Source organism: Petromyzon marinus, unplaced genomic scaffold, assembly GCF_048934315.1.
Source record: "Petromyzon marinus isolate PM22_M1 ecotype Great Lakes invasive population unplaced genomic scaffold, UKy_Petmar_22M1.pri1.0 PM_G_Scaffold_153, whole genome shotgun sequence".
In the NCBI taxonomy this organism is placed as follows: domain Eukaryota; kingdom Metazoa; phylum Chordata; class Hyperoartia; order Petromyzontiformes; family Petromyzontidae; genus Petromyzon; species Petromyzon marinus.
The window spans coordinates 260,703-280,897 of record NW_027422710.1 but is presented as its reverse complement, the minus strand read 5'-3'; the positions used below and the strand labels follow the sequence as shown (position 1 = coordinate 280,897).

The window sequence follows — 20,195 nt, the reverse complement described above, 5'->3', positions numbered from 1 at the left end:
TTGCTCTACTAACTGTTGGTCACCTAATATACAAACCTATAGCCCATATTTTCAACCTGTCCATCAAAGAAGCATCAGTTCCTCTAGAATGGAAACATTCCTATGTCCGTCCACTTCACAAAGGGGGCCCTAAAGATGATCCAAATAACTACTGACCTATCTCAATTTTGTCCCCGTTGATGAAAATTTTTGAAAAATTATTGACCTACCAAATTAGCAGTTTCCTGTCCACCAACAATCTACTACATCTAAAACAATCTGGGTTCAGAAAAAAATACAGCACCACATCTGCTGCATTAGACTCTCTGAATCACATTTACAGTAGCCTTGATAATAAGCAGTACTGTACCTGTCTTTTTCTAGACCTGTCCAAAGCTTTTGATACAGTAGACCACAACACCCTGCTTAGTAAATTAAGTTGCCTCGGTTTTTCCGAAAACACAGTAAAATGGTTACAAAATTACCTCTTTTCTCGCACCCAAACTGTATTCACAGATGGTTGGAGGTCAAACAGTGTTAAGATAACAAAAGGGGTTCCACAGGGTTCCATCCTCAGCCCCCTTTTCTTCTCTCTTTATGTCAATGACTTGGGCACTGACCTGGATCATTCCAGGGTAAATCTTTTTGCAGATGACACAATACTGATTACTGCTGGCCGCTCTCCGGATGACGTGATTGCTAAGCTACAGGGTGATTTCAACAAACTACAACATCAGCTAGTTGCTCTTAAACTAGTCCTGAATACCTACAAAACCAAGGTGCTATGCTTCTCACCAGGACTAAAGCAGGAAGTCATGTTTCCCCAATTACATTCCTTAAATAATTATAAAATAGAGCAAGTCAAGATCTATAAGTATCTTGGGGTCATCCTGGATTCAAAACTGCATTTTGAAGATCACATTGATTATATTGGTAAAAAGACAAAAATAAAAATTGGTTTTCTGTATCGACACAAGCACTGCTTCCCCCCAATGTTCCGTTTGGAATTGATAAAAGCTACCATACTGCCTCTACTTGACTACTGTGACATCGTGTATAAATCAGCCCCAAGTACTGTACTGAAGAAGCTTGATTCCATCTATCACTCGGCCTTAAAATTTACATTGAACTGCACATATAGGACTCACCACTGTGATCTCTACATTGGGTCAAACTTAACGTCTCTTAATGTTCGACGGCTTGTGCACCAGATCTTATTTATTCACGATGTACTTACCAAAAAATCCACAGACTACCTGCTGGATCTCCACTCTATTTCAAATAACAAATTTGACCTCAGGTCTTCGCTCATTTACCAGCTTCACATTCCCTATTGCCGTAGGAAGGGCCTTTGCTATTGATGCCCCCAGAGTCTGGAATGCTATTGCCAATAAACTGCAACTTGAATCGCTACCAATGAGATCTTCTCTCAAAACTGCTCTCGAGGAGTTGTACACCCCTATCTGCCACTGCTATTCATTGGCGTAACATAAAATAAAATGTTTCGCTCCGGATGACGCTGCAAAGTATTATCTGTATTTTGATTTAGCGTGCTGATCTTAAAGGTACATTGAGTAATTTGATACGCAGACCGATGCTTCTGTTGTTGTGGAGTAACTCATGCAGCCAACTATGGCTCTAGGATTTGGTGTTACATGTTATTTATGTAGTTAATTGTAAAAATTCGGTCACAGTCCCTGTGATCACTGTTACGCTGCAATTATGGCTTTATTTTTTGGTGATTTGGAAAACGTTTTTAGGTTTGGACATGTTTGTTTTGTTGTAGTACGGAGTTAAACTGATGGCCTTAATCTAAGTTTTTGTGGTTGTTGTTTGACTTGCATCCCACTGGGATTTTTTGCACACAGCGTTGGTGTACGGCTACTTTTTTCAGGAATATTTTGCTGTTTTTTTCATGGATTTTCTGTTTGCAGAGTCACATAGTCACTTTAAGATGTTTTTCTTGTTCGTGTTTTTGTTTTTTTTGTTTGTTTTGTTTGTTGTGGTTGCACCCGATTCAAGAGCCGAATCGCTCACAGGGCTAAAATAAACTGAAAACTGAACTGGGCCTTCAAACCGTCACGGAGAGACGCGGGTGGAGGAGGGGCGGGGTTTGAAGGGGGCGTGGTGGAAGGAGGCGGGGCGGAGTGGAAGAGGGCGGGGCGAGTGGAGGGGGGCGGGGTGGAGTGGGTGCAAGGGGCGGGGTGGAAGGAGGCGGAGCGGCGTGTAAGGGGGCGTGGTGTAATGGGGCGGGGTGGGGGTGCAAGGGGGCGGGGCGGGGTGGGGAAACGCCCCTTGGTTTAAAAAAACGCCGCGTATTTCGATTGGTCGAGAGGCGTGCACGTGACCCGCTTTATATTTCATGCAGTTCACATTCCTGGTTCTTTCGGTAAAGTCACGTAGATAGAAAATAAAAATTAAATTAAAAATAACTAAAATGAAACGCAAAGCAAAAAACCCACGACGTTGAGCGGAAGAGAAACAAATCCCCCTCCCCCCACAATCCCGCCCACTTGGCGCTACCCAGAGTGCATTGCAGTGCCAGTGGCGTGTCCGTGAACACGTGGGGGCCACGCGGTGGGTTGTTGCCATCATCATCATCACCACCATCATCATCAACACCATCATCATCATCATAAACACCACCATCATTAACACCATCATCATCAACAACACCACCATCATCATCACCATCATCATCAACACCATCAACATCACCATCAACAACAACACCATCATCATCATAAACACCACCATCATCAACACCACCATCATCATCAACACCACCACCATCATCAACATCACCATCATCAACATCACCATCATCAACACCATCATCATCATCAACACCACCATCATCAACACCATCATCAACAACACCACCATCATCAACATCATCATTAACACCACCATCATCATCAACACCATCATCATCAACACCACCATCAACACCACCACCACCATCAACACCACCACCATCAACACCACCATCAACAACACCATCATCAACACCACCAACATCAACAACACCACCACCACCATCAACACCACCACCATCAACAAGACCATCATCATCAACACCACCAACATCATCAACACCACCACCATCAACAACACCACCATCATCATCAACACCACCACCATCAACACCACCACCATCAACACCACCACCATCAACACCACCACCATCAACATCAACACCATCAACACCACCACCATCATCACCATCGTCGTCGTCTCACGATCCGGGCCAAGTTCCCCCCTCCCCCCCCTCCTCCTGCCCGGCCCCACCAAGGCGGCCCCACCAGCCCCTCTCGTCGCCCGTAGCCAGAGCCGGCGACCATGGCCACTTGGGCGGCCTGCATGGGCGTCAGGATGAGCTTGCTCTCCATGGCGGGCATCCGCTACGAGGGCATCCTCTGTGACATCAACACGGACGACTCCACCGTCGTCTTGGCGAAAGGTTACGCACTGGGGGGTGAGGGGTGGTTCACGGGGCGACTGTGGACACCCCGAAGCTGCGGGTTAGGGGTTTAATGAAGCCGCTTGAGTCGTCCTAACAGGCGACTCGCTCGGGCAGCAGCAGCAGGAGGAGGCCTTGGGGCTGGGGAAAGTTTGCCAGGAGGAGGTGAACGTGTCGGCGACGTTGTCGCCTTCTGGACAGATTGGTGTGGGTGTCGTGGGGTCAATGTGTGGGGGGGGTTTTAAGGAGGGGTTTGACCCTTTTCAGGGCAATCAAACAGGAGGTGTTAAGATGCTCAAACGACAAGATAGTCTTTGTTTTTTTTCGGTAACGTCACGTAGGTTAAAAAAAATGAAAACAACTAAATTAAATCATGATTGTATTGGATTGCTGTATGTACTTTTGTGTTTTCAATTAACCTGGATTTGTAAGAGAGTCCTTAATCTCAGTGGGAATTGCCCAGAAATGTTTAAAATGACAGCCATTGATGCGTCACGTGGGGGTCAGACATTTGTGACGATGTGTGACGAGGGGCGGTGGGGAGTTGAGAAATGTGACGTCACATGAAAATTCGCAACTTTAAATATAGAGAACACGTTCTACTTATCTTCTTGGTTCTTTCGGTAAAGTCACATAGAATGGAAATAAAATAATAAAAATAAAGCAATAACATTTTATTGTTAAGAAAATTGTATAATGTTTTATTATTATTTTTTAATAAAATAAAATGTTATTTTATTATGTTTTATTTTTATTATTTTATTTCCATTCTACGTGACTTTACCGAAAGAGCCAATAAGATGAATCCCTGCAGTCACGAAAGCTTTAAATCGAAACGTTCTACTTAATCAAATAGACTTGTTAATAAATGTTTTCACCTTCAACATCGGAGTGCAGCGCCACATTAAATACGCACTACAATGATAATAGTTTAAAGAGATTTGAAGCGTGTTTTATATATTTTTTGGGGGGGGGGGGGGGTGGCAAAAATCGTCCAAAATCGCGCGACGTCATTTATGGCCGGCGCCTCTAGCTGTGCTGGGGCAAAGTTCTTCAACTCGTCACCCGCTTAATCACGAATGTTCTGAGGTTCTTGCTGATTCTGGGTCGCAGTGGTTTCAAGTATTTTTCAACGAAGGTTATTGGGTGCACAGCCGTTTCAATACGGGCACACATTGTTTCGTCCGTCTGTTTGCGTTTCTCCCTTGCGACGGGACCTCGTTGTCTAAACGTTGATATTTATAAGGGCAGGGGGTGACCAATAAGGGTTTGAATCGATCTGTAACAATCTAGGGGCACTGATAAGGGGTTGACAGCTATGCCAACACGAACGCGCGATTAACCCCGTTGACCTGAACAAGTTTGTGGTTTCGGTGCGTGCGCGTGTTCAAGTTTCATTTATTAGGTATAGTCCTGTGAGCCATGCGAGCATCTTAAGTCGGGGTGCAACCGCAACAAACAAAATTTGAACACAGAACATCTTAAAGCGACGACGCGTAACAGAAACATTCTGGAATAAACCAGCAAATAATTCCACACAAAAACAACGTATTAAAACGCTGCGTGCAAAAATCAAGTGTTGAAGCCGGGTCGGTAGTCACAGGGCAATAAGATGCGGCTGGTCATAGACGGCGCGTGACCCCGGCCAAAAAGCCCGGCAGGGTGCCGCTTAAGGGGCCGTCCATAAATGACGTCACGCGATTCTGAACGATTTTTTTGACCCCCCCCCCCGCCCTCAAATATGACGTCACAAAGCTCTGCCCCCTCCCCCCCGCCAAAATAAAACACACTTCAAATCGCTTTAAACTATTGTTGTCATTGTAGTGCGTATTTAATGTGCCGCTGCACTCTGATCTTGTAGGAGAAAACATTAAAAAGTCTAATTAAGTGGAACGTGTTGTCTATATTTAAAGTTGCGCATTTTGATGTGACATCACATTTATCAAACTCCCCCCCCCCCCCCCCCAGTCGTCACACGTCGTCACAAATGTCTGACCCCCCCCCCAGGTGCGTGACGTCATTTCTGGACGGCCCCAAAACACTCCAGCGCTGTCCTACCAGACAGTCTCGACCCCTTCACCTGATGAAGGCCGCTTGTGTTGTGGCCGAAACGTCGTGAGAATATTATTGTGTTATTTTATTTTATCAATTTATTATTTTATTCTCATTCTACGTGGTGACTTTACCGAAAGAACCAAAGAAGAGGCCCCAAAACAGTTAATTTGGAAATGTTCCAGATTCATTTTTGCCTTCGTTCACAGATCTGGGCCAACGGCACCTGTCTGGATTAAATTGGCACAATGGAGAACTTCTTTGCGACGGTGATGATAGGGATTTGTGATGTTGATACCCATAAACATTCAATACCTGCAGGCATATGGCTTATGGATGACGGGCTATTGGTTGGTTTTAATACAGCTAAGACATAATAAAATACATATAAAATAAATTTCATTTATATTTTATTTAAATAAAAATAAAATAAATTTCATTTTTATTTTATTATGTTTTATTTTTATTATTTCCGTTCTACGTGACTTTACCGAAAGAAACAAGAATATTTAATACAGCTTCTGGCAGGAAATAAATGAATCTCAATTTTTGGCTTGCAGAGTTGAGAAATGTGTGCAGCTCGGAACCCCGCGAGCTAGATTTGATTCCTGGCTACAGACAACGTCGTCGGTGGTGGCCTTGTATCCCAACTCATTCTGGTTTTCGTGTAGGTAGACTGCCTTCAAGTGAAGTTACCTGGTGCGGTGTGTTAGTAAAAAAGATGATTAAATCAGCACTGGGGAGGATGAAGGTAGCTGAACCAGCTAGAAACTATTTTAAACAATTGTTTAGGTTGCGGGTAAGGCCCACTTACTATACTGCTCTTTCAGAAGCGACCTCCCCACAAATGGTAGGTAACGCAACGAAGTGGCTTATCGAAGGACCTGGAGGAGGGGGGGGGGGAAATCCACTCGACCCATGGGAAGAGAAAACCTCGCTGACTCCAAATATACAGCAGGTGTTGTCAGGGTTGGGATGAAACGCATGACCTTCGATATATACCAGGCGAGGTAGTTAACTTCTCACCACAGTGGCGCCCAAAACCCACAACCACGCACCTGCTCCGACCTGCATAGGTGCTCTCGACCGTAACAACGCTTGACCAAACGGGTACGTGGAGGTCTGTACCGGCGGCGGGCGTCTTTGTGTGTGCGCAGTGCGCTTGCGCGGGACGGAGGGGCGCCCCGCCGACCGTCCCATTGCCCCTCGCGAGGAGGTCTTCGAATACATCGTCTTTCGCGTCAGCGAGATCAAGGACTTGACCCCGTGCGAGTACATGCTGTCCGCTCTGCACCACGACGTGGCCATGGTGCAGGTGAGAGGTGCAGGCGCTCTTTACCATTCAACTATTTATTGTACCATGTAAGGCCCACCGAGCTACTTAACTCTCTTTTCAGAAGCGACCTGGCCACAAATGATTTGCTCAACGAAGCGGCTTATCGCGTGGACATTTCCAGCAGCCAAATGCTCCAAATGCACGTCGGTTCTAAAACGTGGAGGTAGAAACTGGATGACCCAGAGAAATCCACGTGACCACGGGGGAGGACGTTGCAAACTCCAAAAATATGCAGGCGTCGGGGGTCTGGATCAAACCCCACGACCTGTTGTATTCCAGGCGAGGTAGTTAACATCTTGCCATGGTTTAGGGGAGCGGTGGCACAGTGGTTGATGCGCTGCACCACAAACCCGCCTACGACCCACCGGGGTTTGATTCCCACTTACGGCCAACGCCAGGTGACAATTATCTGAAACGGTCCCGGGCTTTTCCTGAGGTCTATCCAATGAGCACCTGATGCGATGTATAAACATCGCCACTTGGGAGAAGGCGGTCGGGCGTGGTGCTGGCTTCCCCACCTCCTCCGTGTGCTTTGCCGGCCTCGTAGTTGCTCGCACTGCACTTGCCCCGAACGTCCTTTAAGCCTTTAAGGGACATCTTTGGCAACATGTTGACAAAATGTGGAAAAAAAAGTCAACGCTGATCGGCTGCATTTCGGGCAAATTTTCCCTTCACGGCACTGGAATCGAGGAAGCCAGAGATGGTGGAGAATACGAGGTTGGAGACTGCACTTCACACTCGGGGGGCTTGATGAAAGTTGCATTTGAGAGTTACAATAGTTAGCTAACAGTGGTAGCTGTGGAGGGTTTTTACAGGTTGAGGAGGAGGAGATGGAGGAGGCTACCAAGATCCGAGCCCGGGTGCCAGCGTGCCAGTGGCTGAATTGCGCAACCCTTGGCACCTGGTTGGCTCTCGGGTGATGACATCGCAATTATCCCTCCTAAGACCAGAGGTTCTCTGTAAGCCATCTGGCTACCATGAGAGATTCGTTCATGAGGCTATCCACATATACAAACACAGAGACAATTTCAACCGAGAGGAAGGAATTCTGGCTTAGCAATCATTGGAAGGATTTGATAAACCATTTCGGGTCTTAATTGATTGTTCACGCTTACGGTGGCTTTCAGACCGCATCCATTATTTTCGTCTCCCCCCTCCTCTTTTCCGAACATAGATGGACTCGTCCATCTGAATAACTGCCAAATCGCTCTCCGTGGTGCTAACGTAAAAAAAAAACCCGCCACTTTTTAAAAAAAAATGTCTTGCTGTGGTTTTTACACCTGATGATGATTGCTTGTGTTGCAGTCGAAACGTCGTGAGAATTTTAAAGTTTTATATTTTTATTATTTTATTGTTTCCCTTCTACGTGGTGGTGACTTTACCGAAAGAACCAAGAAGGTGCATAAGAAGTTTGACATGCGTACGTCGTCCGTCGTGATTTGTTCTAATCGCTGCCTAACCCACCCTCACCCCCCGTCCAGTCCTCGCCGGGCACCCCGGGGGGGGCCGCTGCTCGCTGCCACGCGCGCGGTATCGGAGCGGCGGCGAGCTGCCACTCCGCGCCGGGCACGCCGACCGGACCCCCCCGCGGTGCCACGGGCGGCCACCCGGGCCACGCGCGGCACGACGCCTGGGCCACAGCGGTCGGGCACCGTCCCTTCGTGCAGCCTGCGTACGGAGGAGCTGCGGGTACGGGAGGGGGGGGGTGCGGTGTGCGGTAAACATCGGCACTGCAGGGCTGCACCTTTGCCCTCTTAATGCCACGTGGTTTCCGTTGCCCAGTGGCCTTGCCTCGGGTCGTTTTCGCCTTTTGCTCGTTTAGAGGCAACTGCGTGATTTCAATGCGATCTTAATTGAACGCAGTTGAGTTGCAGCTATCTTCATGGAATTATTTCTGTAAGCGCATGCAGGAAAATAAAAGGCTCTGTGTATAACAGCTCGATGATGATGATAATGCGTAGTGCATGCGGACGAGCATTTTTGTTTTTACTTTGCGCTTGATGGTGATACCCAGTGATTGTATTTTAAATTGTCGCCTTTTCAAAATAACCCGTCATTTAAAGCGTTATTATTTGGTGCCCTGTCAATGAACTGCTCGGCGAAGGCCGCGCTGTCTTGTCATGCGGGGTGGGGTGGTTATTTCACCTGCCACGCTTCACTTGTGCGGTTGTGGTGAATGGGAAGGTGGGGAGCCAGCCACCGATTTGGATATAATTCGCTCGTGATGTGGCTGAAAATCGAGTTATTTTTTGCGTCGTTGGGTTCGTAGTTGTGCGAGAGCCACTCTTCTACCACGAGATAATACAAATGTGGTGCTAAATGGGTTTTGTTGTTTGCAATAACGGCGTTTATCAAGAAAGCCGCTTTATTCAATGATCATTTGTGGTAAAGTGGCTTCTGAAAAAGTGCAAATATAGCTCGGTGTCTTGCCTGATAAAAAATAAAAACTTTTAAAATTACCCCTCTTCCACAACTTAACCCAATTAAGATTTGCACCAACAAAATTTAATTGCGGCTTCAAGGTCCTGCACGATGCATTTCTCCATGGCGATGATGAACGAAGACTTTCTTTTTTAAAATCTGTGGTTTTGTGAGAAACGAGGTTGCCAGAGGCAACTTGCTATATTGATCTCAACGAGGTGCTATCGTGGTGCTGAGGTTGTGGCCACCCTGTTCACTGGCTGGGTATTGAGAGAAGAGAGGATTTCTGATCGGATCTCCACCTGCATCTTTTACCAAACACCTGATGCCCGATTTTGTAATGTCCAATGAGACGTCGTACGGAAATATGATTGTTTTTTTGGGTTTTTTTCAACATTCTGGTTTGCCGAAACCACATAAATTGGTGTGGTGCTCCAGGTGACAAATTTGATTTATTGGGTGGCAGATGGTGTAGCAGAACATTGGGCATTGTAGAGCAGTACCCCAATTTACATTGGTGATGCGTTCCTGAAATGTGCGACGTAAATTTAAGCAATTTTTTCCCAAAATACCGTACATCAATAATGTATTTTGTTATCGAAAGCACAGTACATGTCGTCATGCGCGCGACACCACAGGGTAGTTTACAGGGTAGGTGAAGCAAGAGGCGATGGGGATACGAGAAAGGATCGATGCTGTCACCGACGTAAATTGTGTTAGCGGTGTTCATAATAAAGCGACGACGTGAAAGGGGTGTGAGTTGGAAATTGATATTACTGTGTTACCCCACGATCGTCTCGCCCAGTGGTTCTTAACCCAGGGGTGCACGCACCCCTTGGGGGTTGCAAGATCCCCTTTCTGGGGATTTCTTTCGAAGGTATATCATCGAAATACAGATTGGGCGCGGGCGCGCGGGCCGAGTGCAACCGCTTTGTTTCATCAAACCCCTTACGTCTGTTGACGTTGCACGTTGTTTGTGAACGATTGGGAACCAAAGGGGTTGCAAGGCTGCGGCAAAGGTTACAAAAGCCACCGACTTTAACGGAAGCGTCGTGAATCCTCGTGCCGCCCGTGTTGGTGCAGCCGAGGCCTCCCTCTGCAGGTGGGAGGACGAGTCGTGAAGTCTGTCGTGGCTTGTGGACAAGAGCCCCGGTGACCCTCGTTCCACCGTCTCGTTTATTAATGTTAACACCCCCCCAATGTAATGCTGCCCGACCCATAAAAGTTGCGCGCAAACGCCCCTAACGACAAACGTGTGCTAATATTTTTATATTTTAAACCCGTGCGAAATCATCATTTTTGACAAAATATATGAATGGTGGTGCTATGGCAATTCTAGATTTAAAGCTTTCGTGACTGCTAGGATCCATACTCTTTGGTTCTATTGGGTAAAGTCACGTAGGTAAAAAATAAAATAACAAAAATCACGACGTTTCGGCCACAACACAAGCGGCCTTCCTCAGGTGAAGGGACGAGACTGTCTGGAGGACAGCGCTGTCTTCCAGACAGTCTCGTCCCTTCACCTGAGGAAGGCCGCTTGTGTTGTGGCCGAAACGTCGTGATTTTTGTTATTTTATTTTTTACCTACGTGGCTATGGCAATTGGTTGCATCAAGAGCAAATGAAAGCGGAGTTTCCTTTTCGAAAATGTTGGAGACGCAAACGGGGTGGTCGGCAAACGCTGCGCTTGGCCGCTGAGTGATCTGTGCGGTTTTGACGGCCTCGCTCGAAGCGACGTAAAAATGGCACGCTCGGATACGCTGGGATTTGTGTGCGGTGAGCCCCTCTGCCTGGTGACAACACAAACGTGTGACCTGCAGTCGTGAGGAACGATAGGGGGGGAGGGGTGGTGGTGGTAATTATGATGATGACACTGACACCACGATGGGTGATGGAGGGCTATGGCACTTGTGTCTTGCCCACACAGCTGTTGTAGAACGCCCCCCCCCGCCCCATAATACCAACAGCCGCCTTTCGCCACTAAGTGACGGTGACGTCACCACGGCGCCCGTGCCAGATGAAGTGTCGCCGGTCGTTGCCGGGAGGCACCGGGAGGGTCCCACGTGGCCCCCCCCCGACGGGCTGACGAACCGAGACGACCGGTGGGTGCGCGCCGGCTGTGCCCATCGCCCACAGGTGCGGCAGCGCCCACGGCCGGCGCGGCCGCTGCGCGCGTCAACGCCACGCCGCAGCAGCCGGCGAGGAAGAGCGGCACGGTGGAGCGGGGGGTGCAGACGGCGCCCCGGCGGCGGCGGCGGTGGCGGAGGGCCCCCGTGAAGCAGATTGCAGGTACGGCTACGGGTGGTGTGGGTGGTGTTCGCCCTCCCCACCCGCCACCCCCCCATGCCGTCATTCATCTTTTCATCAAATTTGTAAGTTCGTTTTGAAGCAACGTGTCCCAATTTACAGTCGGCGTCTCGTACCGACGGAGACTAATTAATGCGTTTGCGTATTGAAGGCTCGCCGTGCACAGCTTTTGTGGACGCATTCGTCGTGGGGCTTTGTAAATCGCAGTGGGAAGGCAAAAAACCCCTTGCCGCTTTTATCACTGACGTTGCCTCAAAGGCGACGCGGTGCATTAGCCTGGACTTTGGCAATGGCCTTTTGAACATTTGCAGAGGGCGGAGAGAATAACAGATTCTTGGCCGCTGGTGCCGACCTGAATACCGGGCAGCCGGTGCGCTATTTTTTTATGGTCGTGAATATTTACCCAGGAAACCTGGGTCGAAAGTAAGAGACTCACATTTGTCCATGAGGGTACAGCAAAAGTGTTTTTTTCTTTGCAGCAGGGTGTACTCATTGATGCATTATTCCAATGGAGAAAGTTTGCAGGAAATGTTTCACATTTGGGGAGAACATGCAAACTTCCAAGTATACAGCAGGGGGTCGGGATAGAACCCACGAGCTCTTGCGTACCAGGCTAGGTAGTTAACATCTCACCACCGCCACCACCGCGGCGTTGGTGGATCACAAACCGAGCTGCCGTTTATTTTTCTCTCCCCGCAGGCTCGAGCCGCCATGGGCGCCCCCAGAAGGCACAGGCCCTGAACCTGGGCGATGAGTTTCAGGCGGAGTTTGACTTTGAGAGCAGCAACGCGCAGCTGGACCGCGAGGAGCTGGACAAGGAGTTCCAGAACAACAAGGCCAAGCAAGGAGAAGGTGGTGGACCTTTTTTTTTAAAAGGAGCACTTTGAGGGACCCGGTTTCACACCACCACCACCACTCCTGTGGGAGGTCTCCTTTTAGAATCAGAATATTTATTTGTCCACTGGGGGATTTCGATGCGCTACAAAGGTTTTTTTGTCCACAGATGTTCAGTAGGGGCGGGTCAGAATGTAACAACATACAATACAAAAACACAATGGGAGTGCACAGTCTATAGGTCAAGTGAACAAATCGCTTGAAAAAATAAAAATCAACTAATCTTGTCTTACCAGGTAAAGATCACTGAGCTATTCGCTTTTTCAGAAGCGACCTGGGCACAAATGATAGCTCAATGAAGTAGCTTATGTGGACATTTATATTAGGCCCTTTTTTTCATACGAGTTAGAGTAATCGTGAGGAATGATAACTTGAGAAACTCTCCGCATGTGACAGCCTTTAGTAAGCTTGGCTGTCACTGCACTTGTGGGTGAGGGCCTCGCATCACTCTGGTCAGGTGTGGGTTGCAGAAAGAGTGGAGCTTGGATAATGTAAAGCATGGATGTGCAGTGCAACAGTGGATTTGTCTTACACCGCCTCTCTTGTGCCAACAAATTATTAGGCGGCTGTGGGGGGGGGGCTACCTTGCCTCGTGGGTTTCACCAAAACCCTGACCATTGTATATTTGGAGTTTGCATGCGTCTCTCTCCCCGTGGTAGTGTGGATTTTTCTCTGGGTCGGTTGAACATGTAGGCTTTTGCGACCAATATCATCCATGATAGATTTTTTTTTGGGTTGGATCACGATCTAACCCAAAAAAACCTGTTTTCTCTGAGTCATCCGGTTTTTCCCTCCACATTTTAGAATCAACGTGCACTTATTGGAGTTTACCTGCCAGAAATTTTCATGTAATAAGCCACTTCGTTGAGCTATCATTTGTGGCCAGGTCTCTTCTGAAAAAGAGCCATATAGCTTGATGGGCCTGAAATATAATGCAAAGTTTATGGTCTTATTGTTTTAGCCCTGACTCGCATTGGTAAATGGTTGTATTTTAACAAATGGTAAACATTTTTGGAGAATCCCCTGTGCTAAATGTTGGTCCCTTTAGGACCATGATGCACTTTTGACAATTTTTGTTCACGAGGAGCAATCTCCACGAGCGTCCATCACGGTGGCCTGTTGCCACTGCTGCCACGGCGGTTTCTGTTGAAAAGTTTGGTTCAACAAATCTGTACCGTCGCCCCCCTCTAGTGGCTCACCTCAGCCATCGCCATGAGGGAGACGAAGGTGGCCGGGCATGGTGCTAGGCCCACCCATGCCTTCGTGTGCCGTGCCGGCCTCGGGGTGCCACTCACTAAGAGCACTTGCCCCGATAGTCTGAAGCGAAACGGGGTGGGGATCTTTGTCTTTAATTGTCCAGGCCATCCCTTAATTAGTTTCTGACATTGACGTCTCCCTTTGTGCTGCAGACATGCAGAGGGGTCCCAGCAGGAGCTCTGCCGTGTTTCCTGACAAATGCTTCTACGACAAAACAAGATGCTTCTTTGACAACATTTCCAAAGATGGCGGCAGGTAATGGCATTTCTGCCACTTGTGATTTTTAATTGGGTCTCCTTGCTCATCGCGGGGTTGATGGTCTCGGACGGGCAGTGGTGGCGGCACACCTTTATATACAGCGCCTGGAGGAGGCAACGGGTTGGTGGTTCACAATCTTCTGCCATGTGCACCGACTTGCCAGGAGGTAGCAGTACAGCATGTTGATTCATCTCCATCTGTACGGAGATGGGGTTGCTGTTCCCCCCCCATTCACTCTCCCACCTTTGCACGTGTGGGTTTTCTTTGGTTTCGTCCCTCGTGTAATAAAAACTCACAAATGGAGTTGGCCTAACCATCCTAATATAGGATGACAGATCTCGGGCAATTGTTGGTGCCGTTGCTGGCTGCCTTCTCACTCGTATGCGGTTGACTACGCCTCCTGAATATCTGGAAACTTTGGGGCGTTGCAAATGTGTGACGTTAACTTTAATTACTCTGCGCAGAAAATGCACGCCGCGTGAATTGCGGTGTTGCGCTTGATTCGGGAAAAAATCCTAGCTCGAAAATAAGAGGAAGAACCGTGTAATTATTTGACTGGGCACGAGGCGAACATTTCTCTAAAACGCAGGATGGTGTGGAACCGTGCAGGGAACCTCTAATGTAGGGTTTAGCGTTCACTCGAGCAATTCTGTAGTACCGTGATCTATCGTCATCCACAGGCCACTCTTCAACATGGTGTGGGGTGAGCCACTGCTCGGAGCGTCAGACAGAGTCGTTGTCGCGTAACAACAAAACTATTCGCAGTGCAAATCTAGTGGCTGCTCTGATTTATAATACTGCGGGCGCATTAACCGGGATGTACGCCTGCTGCTTGGCAGGGAACATTCAAAGAATCCCGTGACGTGTTTTACAAGTGGCAGGCATTTTTCGTGTGCCGGTGTAAAAACTGCGATATTTGCCAAAATGAAAATGAGTGACTTACTGTGGCCCTTCTGCCAGTAGTAGTGGCACGAGCAAGAAGTTGTAGCACTGCATCTTTATCTCCTCCCTCCACCTCCAATACCAACACGCGCCATTCACTGCTCGGTGAAGGTACACGTGGAATGTCGAAGGCTCGCTGACAGGAGGTCATGGGACAGACCCCAGGTGGCCATGGATAGACTGAGATGACTGGCAAGATGCACCAGCTGTGCTCACAACCCCCGCCACCCCCTTCCTTCCATCTTGTAAGGAACTGCCGCGTGACGTTGGCGGAGGAGCAGCGCTTGAACATGCAGACGTTCGGGGAGAACCTCCCGGCCGCGCGCAATCGCCGCTTCTGGCACAGTTGGGGCCACGCGTCCTGGCTCAACCGCCGGACCCTGTGGGGTGGGGACGGGCGGCCGGGCATGCCCAAAGCAGGGGTGCGGTCTCCTCTGCCGGCCAAGGTGCAGGCCTAGACAGATGATGATGAGGAGGAGCACGTGCAGGTAAGGGCAGCTCCCGCTCCTGCACTCCCGTTAAGCTGCAAAACAAAAATATCGAGAATCTGCTCGTGCCTCCCTGAGGAAGTCACGTGACTTGTGTGGCCATCCCTGCTGAATCCCTTACCCTCTGCCCCCAAACCCCCCCCCCCTGTGAAAATACCCTGCTCCGTGGAGGATGATAGAGAGACCCTTTTAAGGTATTGTCTCTGATCCCATTTTTCTGCTCTACCCCTTTCTATTCCTCTTCCCATTCATTACGTCCTTGACTCTACTCGCCTTCTCGTGGTTGTAGCCATGGGTACACTTCTAGATTTAAAGCTTTCGTGACTGCAAGGATCCATACTCTTTGGTTCTATTCGGTAAAGTCACGTAGGTAAAAAATAAAACAACAAAAATCACGACGTTTCGGCCACAACACAAGCGGCCTTCATCGGGTGAAGGGATCAGGCTGTCTCGAGGACAGCGCTGGAGTGAAACACAGCCACGCTCAGACCGCGACCTTTAAGCTGTGTGCGAGGAAACAAGGTGCCTTGACAAAGGAATTAGCATAAAAATTAGCATTTGATTGGCCGACTTAGCATAGAGATGGTGTACGTGCGGGTGAACATGCCGTTTGGCGGGGGGGGGGGGGGAGTTTACCTATTGATGGTGTGAATGGGGAATTTTTAAGAGCTGCGAAAGTTTGGGGTACCACTACTTGAAAAATATACTGTACCATTGAAAATTAGTTTAATGTTTAGTTCGATTTAGAACATCTTTCCAATGGTTGCTTAATTTGAAACCATCTTCTCGGTAAAGGGATCAGGCTGTCTCGAGGACAGCGCTGGAGTGACTTTACCGAATAGAACCAAAGAGTATGGGTACACTACCGCATTTGCTCACATAATATAATTTGCATATTATATCGTGAAAAACTTCTCAATCATCATTTATATAAAATCTTAAACATGACTAGATTTTTTTTATCGATCAATCGCATGCCAAATTTAATGCTTTTGTACGATCTGACCTGCTGGAGGGCTACATGTGTAGTGGCCTTATTGACGTCGGAGACTGTTTACTTGAGGCAACACGTATTTATTACAGACACTTCTGTTACAGTTGCGAGTCTTATACTTGAAGAGGTAACGGCCTCTTCACCCGTACTTTATAGAGGGAAACGTTCCCCGAGCTTTAGCCCACGCTAGCTCCCTGGTTCCCTCTATCCTGTTCCTCTCCCGGGAGGCTATCTGACCTGGCCCAGCTTCGGCGCAGGTCCCGATCACCAGCCACACGAGTCCGGCCCTCAGAGGGACATCGGCCCTCGCGGCTCCGGTGTCGCACCCTGGCTTGCTTTGCCCGGCCCTCAGAAGGTCAGCGAATCAAAGAAGTTCCAGGGTCTGGCTAGTCAATCTTCGTTCTTCACTGGCTCTTCATCTTGCTTGAGTTGGACTGCCTCTCAGCTCCCCGGGTCCCACCTTTTATACTGTCTCTCACTGAGGGGCGGGGCTGGGAGTGATCACAGCATCCCCCACAGCCCCCCAGGGTGGTGACCGTAGCGGACGTGTTTGTGGCCACCGTTATACAACCGCGTGTCACCCTCCCGTAACACCTCTACACGTGTTTGGAAGATCAAGAGGTACAAGAATGGTTATGGCCAAGATTGGTACAGGTTTTCTTCAAGTGTCAGAATGTCCTCTTGACGATTCTATTTGGATGCCACGGTGGCTAGGAGATGTTAACTCACTTTGCCTGGTATGCAGCAGGAGGTCTGGGGTTCCATCCCAACCCCGACGCCTGCTGCATATTTGGAGTTTGCAAGTTCTCCCCGTGGTCATGTGGATTTTTCTCCGGGTCCTCTGTTTTTTTTTCCCTCCCACGTTTTTAAAAGCATGCGTTTTAGAGTATTTTGCTGCTATAAATGTCTACACGATAAGCCACTTCGTTGAGCTATCCATTTGTGGTGGCTGTCTCGGCCTCACTACGCTGCGTTGCATCACTGTCCGAGTAGTAAACCTTCAGAGCCAGGGTGACCATCCGACTCCAACGTATTTAACGAATAGAACGACATAAAACTCATGGGAAAACACAGCACAAAATAGAGCATCTGTTAATACTTGCAATATCAATATAATTAATTAACACTGCAACATCATAACATTGTCTTGGACAACATGAATCTCAATCATAGGTCCTGGATGGACCAGGCACCTACATTAGCACTGAATAGCTCTACAACAAGAGAATAAGCTACTATGTTCAATAAGGTCACTTTGTGTAATCACCATACTGCAGCCCAAATGTACAGCGCTGCTGCACATAACACTGAACTGTAGACGAGATACATCTTCATCCTTGCTCTCAAGAATGCATTAAAGTTACATGGGCACAAGTCTGGCTCGACTTATCTAATTACAAACAACTATTCACAATAATGCAAGTGGCAGGCTTCGTTGTTAACCAGGCCTCCATATTTATCGTAACAATTTAACAGCATTATAAAGGCATTTACAGCATTATAACGGCAATCCTAACATAACAGGAGTCCCAGTAATTATAAGAACACGAAGGGGTTTGGTGGCCAGCAGCACGCCCTGCCGCCTTTATCTCCCCAGTGGCGCTGTTGACACCCAAGCAGTTACTCGTTTGGGCGCCGTGAGCGGGGATCGAACTCGGGTCGCCGGGTTCGTAGCGCAGCGTAGCGCTAACCACTACACTACAATGCGTTACGCTTACACACACACACACAGATACACACAGATACACACACACACAGACACACACACAGACACATACACACACAAACAACGCTAACCACTACACTGCAATGCGTTACGCTTCCACATGCGAGGGTCACGTGACAGATTTGACGCCACAGCTCACTTGCCGTGCAAAAAATCTATACATTATTGAGCTCCCTGCTCCCCCCCTAAAAAAAAAGTGTATTTTTTTATCATTTTTGCGTGGTGTACAGTCTGGTAAGTACCCACATGGCCAATTTCCAGTTGGTTGCAAGTCGGGAAGTATGCTAAACATTTTGAACAGGCACACATTCACAACTTTGCCTTTTATATATGGAGATAAACTAACTTGCAGACAATGATTCTTAAAGTCCCACAATGAGCAGATGCTCCCGTCTTCGCTGAGATGCTAATTGTGCCTCCATTTTGTACTCTTTGTAATGACTGACACCCCTGCCTTGCCTCGTCGCTTCGAGACCCTTAACGCGTCACTTCCAGGTCACGTGACCAAACTCGACACCATCATATCAGGAAGTTCCTGTGTAAACACAGCCCCATATCTGCCGTGGGGCAGAACAGTGGCCATGTCTCTCCGGAAAGAGCGCTGCATAGCTCCGTGGGCCTTACCTGGTAAAATACAAATGTAGAGTAGTTTCTTTCAAATGGAGTTGGTTGGCAACGCTCTCGTGCCCAATTTTAGAGATTGACGAAGGGAATTGGATGGTTTAGAGAGGCACCTTGTCACCAAATCTTGGCCTAAATCGGGACCACGCAAACCAAATTCTCCAAATGAGAATGGAGCCCTTTGTGGGGTCGACGATGATCTGTTGGTTTTGCTTCTTGATGTCGGCAATGCTTGCTTTTGTTGTTGCAGGTTGCAGAGAACTTCCTCCCAGAGTGTACATATATTGGGGGTTTGCTTGATTTAAAAAGTTAAAATTTGTTGGGTCTGAAGAAACGTTACGTAGAGGGGTAGTGCAAGGACTGTATGTGGGTTGTGTTAATTGATATGCGATTCTTTTAATGTCTATGGTGTGTAAATAAGATACACACCTCGTTTAGTTGAACACTTTACACATTTATAATTGTAAGTATAGTTTTAAACTTTAGTCTAATGGGTGTGGTAAAACATTTCTGTAAAGTCGGACTTAACTTTAAAGCTTTAATTGTCTCCTAAAATTGGTTATTTTGTGCGACCGGTCTTAAGCTGTAATGAGCATGGACATGACAATTTAATTGAGTTTTGTTTGTATTTCACAAGACAGCATTAAATGTTGCGGAATTTATATCGGTGCATTCGCTGTGGTGAAATGGCCGGCAAATAATTAAGTTGGCCAACTGTTAGCTTTACAACATTGCTTCGTTGAATTTTTACTGCATTGCTTTAGATTCCTCTAAACTTTGTCCGTAATGTAGTACAATGCATGGCTTTAACAGGATCGGGGATGGTGGGAGGGGGGGGGGGGTTGCTGTATTTGAAAAAAGTAAAGTGCATTTCAATAAATTGAGGCATCTGTTCCAGCTTGAGGGCCGATTTTGAAAATTGAATCTGTGCTTGGTATGTTATGCAGCGTGATGTGGCAGCCCAGCCCCAGCCTGCCAAGGTGCCACCTCGGCCGGCTGGGCAATCTAGGCGAGGCCGGGGGCTCTGCACGAGACTAGGCCTCACCACGGTACTCTGAGTAAGAAGTTAACTGCAATAGAGTCGGTATATACTACTGTTGAGTCGGTAGATACTGCTGCAGAGTAGATGCTACTTTAGAGTAATTAAATACTGTTATAGAGTAAGCAGACACTGCTATAGTCAGCTGATAATACTATAGTCAATAGATATGACTATCGATTCCATAGATACCGTGGTGCCACAGCAACGGAGCAACTCCGCCGGCGCCACCATCCCCTCGCACCCCTCCACACGAACGTACGCACACTCCCACTAAACACACACTCACGTAGGGTCTCGAAGGGGGAGGCCTGGCCCACGGGCTTTCATCCGAAGGGCCCCTAGCAGGGATGTCCCCCGGTTTCCCATTGCCAGGAGATTGGCTGACCCCCCCCCCCCCCAGGCCGGATTACACGGCG

At 48.1% G+C, this 20,195-nt stretch overlaps 1 protein-coding gene across 2 annotated transcripts; it reads left to right on the top strand.

Annotated features, from left to right (window-relative positions):
• Nucleotides 1–2,516: 2,516 nt before the first annotated feature.
• On the top strand, nucleotides 2,517–19,645 carry LOC142910757 (protein LSM14 homolog B-like). Of its 2 annotated transcripts, none has more exons than XM_076060153.1 (8): nucleotides 2,517–3,457; nucleotides 6,652–6,809; nucleotides 8,312–8,519; nucleotides 11,387–11,539; nucleotides 12,257–12,409; nucleotides 13,861–13,963; nucleotides 15,159–15,396; nucleotides 18,988–19,645. In XM_076060153.1, exons 1-7 carry the CDS (start codon nucleotides 3,322–3,324, stop codon nucleotides 15,364–15,366), a joined length of 1,119 nt encoding a protein of 372 aa, XP_075916268.1. In that variant the 5' UTR covers nucleotides 2,517–3,321; the 3' UTR covers nucleotides 15,367–15,396; nucleotides 18,988–19,645. The 2 variants fall into 2 exon arrangements, with proteins under 2 accessions (XP_075916268.1, XP_075916269.1); XM_076060154.1 differs by having other exon boundaries at nucleotides 2,519–3,442.
• The last annotated feature ends 550 nt before the right edge of the window (nucleotides 19,646–20,195 follow it).